We start from the raw sequence: 6000 nt of genomic DNA, 5'->3' as shown, positions 1-6000 counted from the left end.
TTCCTGCCCAGTTCTTTGCTGTTCTTCTGACGTCCTTCTTCTTATGTGTTAACTCATAACCACGTGCAGAATACCAAGATACTGACTTCTTAATAAAGCCAGGGCCTGTTCAGGACTTCAGTTTTACTCTGGCGCTACATGGCTAATTTAGCTAACAAGTAGCTAAAGTTATTTACTTCTAGTTTACAAGGGACAGGAGGTACAGCTAAACAAGTCAGCCATTTTTTTAATTTGTCATTTACTTTCAGGCTTATTAGAAAACTGAGCAAATGAGCTAAAGCACATCTTTGATAGTCAATACAGGTGTAAACATGAAGCCATTGGTGTAGTCAAGGGCTAACTGTAAACTTGGTAAACCTGTAAAATGACAAAAGTTTGAAAGGTAAAAAAAAAATAAATAATAATAATAATAAAGAATAAATAAACATAAGAGACACAAACATTATTCATAAAAACACAGTTAGTTGCACAAAGCACCGTGGGTGCAAGTGCTACCCTCTAAAATGTTGGTGTGCTAGAACACTTCCATATAATAATATAAAAATATAATATACCGATTAATTACTTATTAATTAGTTCATGAAACTGTGCAGAAGCATTGATCAGTACTGTTGACCTTGTTTACCTGGAATTAAATGCTGACAGGAGATTTTAAAGTAGCATCGGTTTGTCAAAAGCGAATTAGCTCTGTGTTCTACAGAGACATCCACAAAGCTAACCTGCCTGCTACAAGAAATAGCCTGACCAACTCAAGCTGTCCAAGCCAGTGCTATTCAGCTATGTATACAGTATGGTCTGCCAGGATAAAGTCCATGGTCACTTTGGTTATGCCGAAAGAAAGACGTACCCCTGGTTTCCAAGCATAATGTATGCCAGCAAACTGAAACTGAAGCCATACTAACTGCTGCGGTATGAGCCTACATTATGTCCTAGTTGATCGTGTTTTGAGGGATAATGGTGGTGGTGTAAAAGCTGCTAATCTACAGGAATGTTGTAATCTACAGCTCTTTCATTCTTTGGTAAAAGGTGGTAAAAATGATCTAAACGCTCCACATACTTGCTAGAAGTCTGTTGTTGGCGCACTTCCTGACCGGCTACCTTCTGAGAGCTCAGACCGCAAAAAGATATAAAGCACAAAATAGTTTCTCAAAACCTTTTTATTAAAAAAAGAAAAAGTCATCTCATAATATTGATAAACCAGTTTAAACACCATCTAAAATTTAAGTCTTTTTTTTTTAATACTGCAAAAACCGGACTACTCTTAAAACTCCTCACATCTAGTAACAATCCTCTAACGAAGCAGCAATTAGCATGCATGCTCAGACGGGCATAGTGTGCAGAGTGACTTTTTATATAAATACAGATGAAACACAAACAAAACACATACATATGTGCACATTCTGAATTTGTATTGCTCAGATCATAAATAGTGTATCAGGATCCTAATAGGAGGTTGGAGCTCAATCTTTGCTACGTTTGTTCCTGGACTTTCAGAACAACCCAAATACAAAAACAACGGTTATCTTTTTTTCTTTCTTTCTTTTCATCATTGCTGTCGTCATCATTTGATCGTGTTCCTATGGGAGTGTGTCAGAGTCACTGTATGTGTGCACGTACGTGCATGCGTTAGTTTGAGTCCTCAAGGCTGGCGCTCTTGCGGTCCGAGCCGTCACACAGCCGGACCATGATGCTTAGAAGGCTGGGTTGGACTATCCCAAGCAAAGGCCTCTGGGAAGGGTCTCCATTCCAGCAGGCCTCCATCAGCTGCCAGCACTCTTCATCAAAAGTGGGCAAACGCTCAGGCCGAGAACCTGCAGGAACATCATCATGAATGTTATTATTATCTGGGCAAACACTGGAAGCCTACACTTAATAGTCAATATTGTCCAAAGCCTTATTTTCAAAATTGGGCCAGGAACCTACAGGGCAGCATATTACTATTATCACCACCAGCTTCATCAATCCTAACATCATTTCTTTTTCACTCTCATCATTAGCATAACTACTGTCATATTGCTAACTGGGCCAACGCTTAAGCTATAAACATCACCACTACCATTAATAGAATAATCATTACCCAAATCAGTGTCATTATGATTACCATTCACATTCACATGAGTTACCTCTCTTGACGTTGGTCCAGAGCTGGTCTTTACTGGAGCATTTCTCGAAGGCTTCAGGCAGTTTAACAGATCCAGTACAGAGATACCAGAACAGGATCCCGAATGCATACACATCCACAGAGTTATCATACTTTCCTACAAACACACACACAGACACACAGACACACAGACACACAGACACACAGACACACAGACACACAGACACACAGACTTGGATCTTCTCCTGAATAACGAGTAATTCATTGAACAGCTCGGATGTCAAGTGTCTACTTATTGACCATTTCATCAAAAACACCTCCCATACAGATCCGTCCAGTAGGTACACAGTTATAGACTGGGTGTGTTACCTGTAAACAGTTCTGGTGCCATGTGTATTGGTGTTCCTACGATGCTGCCAGACATCATAGCCTCAGGTTTACAGAAGCCCAGGTCTGTGATCTTTGCTCGGTTCCGCTTATCCAGCTACAGCCAGAAAAAAAACACATTCAGAACACCAATGAGCAACCCTCAGAGCCTTCTAGGTCTTCAGAGAAGTTCTAATAACCCCTTCCCCTTCCAGTAGTGTATTACAGTCAGTCAGAATGAGCATGTGGATCATATGAACATTATAGAGTACTTTTGTTTAGATGTAAACAATGAATCTACAGACCATATCTATTCATATTTGAAAAGTCTTTCAGTGATCATTTCCTGCATTTCTCTTACCAGGACATTTTTTAGTTTTATGTCACGATGCAGTAAACCCTGGCTGTGCAGGAAGCGAATCCCCTCCACCACATCTAATGCTATCTGCAGACGCTCCTTGAGAGAGAGACCAGCCTGGGATAGACAAACACAGATACAGGGAGAGATAAAAATATAGATAAAACAACAACAACCTGATCTATTATTAATAACATAAGCCTAGTTATTATCATCATTGCCATTATTTAAATTGTTAGAACTGAATCTCTGCAGGGGCTACGTGTGTTTAATGTGTATGTATGTATGTATGTATGTATGTATATATACGCACCTTTAAGCCTGTGTATAGGTCTCTGTGCAATCTCTCCATAATTAGCAGCACTGCTATACTGGAGCCTCCGCTGTACGTGTGATCAATAACAGAGCCATGAAGATCCACCAACCGCTCATGCTTCGGGAGCGAACTAAGGAAGAAATATGCCCAAACATTTATTTACACATCAATACTTTTAATATTTAGCCCTTAATAAGACCAACAGAGACCAAAATGCATTTCTGTTGTAACCCACAAGATGGTGCTGTTTCCAAAACAACAGGAGCAAAATAATATTAATTAAATATATTAACATATATAAATTATTATATTATTAATACTACAATATATTGAATACTAAGATAAATGAAAAATATTTCACTCTCTCTTGCATTGCCAGTTTCAGAATCACTTTACTTGGATGGTTCATTATAGATGTCTTGCAAAAGCTCACCTGACATTCAAGTAAATATGTATTAAATGCACCTGAACCAGATCAAATCAAATGTAAATGGTTGTCTATTGAAAGTAACCCTACAGCTAACACTAACCCTGAACTTGAATCAACCATAAATCCGAACTATAAAAGGGCAAGGTAAAAGTTAAGGGTACAGTTAGGTGTGGCCTTACATTCAACGGACAGTTCATTCCACTTAGCATTCACTAGGAATTCAGCTGAACGTTAGCTGAATGTCAGGTAAGCATCTACAACACACCTGTAATGGACCACCCAAGTTCTCAACCTCTTATCCACAACCAGGGTTGCGGTCATACAGATATACAGATATCTAAACTCACGTTCAGCTGGTAGTGTTAAAAATCACACACAGCCAAAGCAAAAAGAAATCATTATAGCAAGCAAACTAGACTCACTGAATAAACCAGTATTAAACCACAAATCTGATCAATATTCAAAAGGATACAAAATCCTCCCTCAGTGGGACATTAGAATGTCCTTTATTTAAAGACATGTTTTTTGACAGCAAAAGTGGTCAAATCAGATCTACTAAATATGATATGATTTTTTTAAGCTGTAGTTGCTCCTCCTGTCCAGCAGAGGATGCAGTGTATGTACCGTGTGTAGTGGAACTCCAGTGCCAGGTCGTTCCAGTGTTTATCGTCGGGAGGTACCACTGATTTCAGCGCGCAGGGGTTGTTCCCTCCCCAGTTATCACACAAATAGACCACGCCATACTGCCCCCGACCCAGCTCACGACCCAGCTTCGGCTTGCCTGACAAACAAACAAACAAACGGTAAACAATCAAATGACAACCAGCAATAAAAGTGACCCCTAGTTTCCCCAAATGTAGTCAACATGTTTGGTATTTCTGTAGTTTTACACTGGAACTACGAGGCTAACGTATCCAACATGTAAGCTTATGTATACCAAATAGCATGGTGCAAACTACAGGTCTGAATCATCACACTCCTCCACTCACCTCCACACGGTTTGCTCGGTCATCGCTTGATTATGTGCTTTCTTACACTGAGAGATATTTTTAATGATTTAAAAAAAAAAAAAAGGTACAGTACATCACAATATTTTGGGGGTGGAATTTCAGCTGCCCAAATATTAAACATTTATATTATAGAGAATAAACAAAATATAGACAAAAGTATTGGGACACACCTCTTAATCTGTGAATTCAGGTGTTCCATTGCCACAGGTGTATAAAATCAAGCACAGAGCCATGCAGTTTGCCTTTACAGACATTAGTGAAGGAATGGGTGGTTCTAAAGCGCTCACTGAACTCCAGCGTGGTTCTGTAATAGGATGCCACCAGTGCAACAAGTCAGCTGGTGAAATTTCTGCCCTCCTAGATATTCCACTAATCAGCTGTGAGTGGTATTATTGAAATGTGAAAGCGTTTAGGAATGTCTGCAGCTCAGCCACAAAGACGCAGATCATGTAAAAAAAGCCACCAACGCTCTGCTGTTTGTCTTATTTGTTATTGTGAGAACACATACATAAATACATTCAATATTTATTATCCACAAGATGGTGCTGCTTCATCTCTGAGAGACAATAAGGTTCCAGGCAACCAGGACTCGGAAACACCAATACACCAACAGGGTGAACGTCCTAAGTTAAATTCAACTACTAGTACGCTGTTATAACTGCTGTGGATTTAATGCATTGGTGAAATCTGTAATGTTTAATTGGTATGGTATGATTTGAATGTTTAATTCACCAATAAAAATGTTTTTCTAAACATGTAAATGGGTCTTAAATGGGTTTGATTAACTACTACACAATTTAGCTTTCAAAAAATAAAATTGTGAACACTTTTTAACTATTTAACTAATAGGAGCCCATGGTGACCTGTCACAGACCCTTCAACAGTTGTGGAAAGTTACTTGGAGCACTTTGTCCTTCGACCGTTAACTCATGTCTCAAAGTCCCTAAGTGACATACAGACCGTGAATGTGTGTACATGTGACCTCATAACCTCATAGTGCTTCAGACAAAACCAGCTTTAAAAAAAAAAAAAAAAGAAAAAATTATATAATATTCTAAAATTATATATATATATTCTGACCCCATTCCTAGAACATGGTGAAATACGAAGTTATGAGTTATGAAGTTGTTGTTATGATCTATATTACACCTGGACTTAAAACTTAAAGCCCCTGCGTACTGCTTTTATAAATAAAGATATGCCACGGAATAAGTATTTACATATTTGTATGTTATATCAGACTCAATACATCATAACTTTATTAAAACATGCTAAATGCCCTAAAGAAAACACAAAAAAAGCCAAAATCCTCACCAATCAATCAAATCATTATGCATTCTGACACCCCCTCAGTTCTGAGTGGGCTGCAGCCTTTAATTATGATTAAACTGCATTACCATGTAAATATACGGTCACACC

At 38.6% G+C, this 6000-nt stretch overlaps 1 protein-coding gene across 2 annotated transcripts in view; it reads right to left on the bottom strand.

The window, feature by feature from the left end:
• Positions 1 to 1142: 1142 nt before the first annotated feature.
• Positions 1143 to 6000, bottom strand: part of dstyk (dual serine/threonine and tyrosine protein kinase) — a 28321-nt gene continuing 23463 nt past the window's right edge. The window contains exons 9-14 of one of the 2 annotated variants that reach the window (XM_072666095.1): positions 4196 to 4352; positions 3139 to 3271; positions 2829 to 2942; positions 2471 to 2585; positions 2124 to 2258; positions 1143 to 1811 (exon numbers count right to left, since the gene is read on the bottom strand). In XM_072666095.1, the coding sequence (XP_072522196.1) occupies positions 1627 to 1811; positions 2124 to 2258; positions 2471 to 2585; positions 2829 to 2942; positions 3139 to 3271; positions 4196 to 4352 (839 nt within the window). In that variant the 3' untranslated portion in view covers positions 1143 to 1626. The remainder of the gene's footprint in view (positions 1812 to 2123; positions 2259 to 2470; positions 2586 to 2828; positions 2943 to 3138; positions 3272 to 4195; positions 4353 to 6000) is intronic. The other variant, XM_072666096.1, reaches the window with a different exon arrangement.

Source organism: Salminus brasiliensis, chromosome 21 (genome assembly GCF_030463535.1).
Source record: "Salminus brasiliensis chromosome 21, fSalBra1.hap2, whole genome shotgun sequence".
NCBI classification, from domain to species: Eukaryota; Metazoa; Chordata; class Actinopteri; order Characiformes; family Bryconidae; genus Salminus; species Salminus brasiliensis.
Note: the sequence above shows the minus strand (reverse complement) of the source record. Positions and strands in the feature narration are given on the sequence as shown.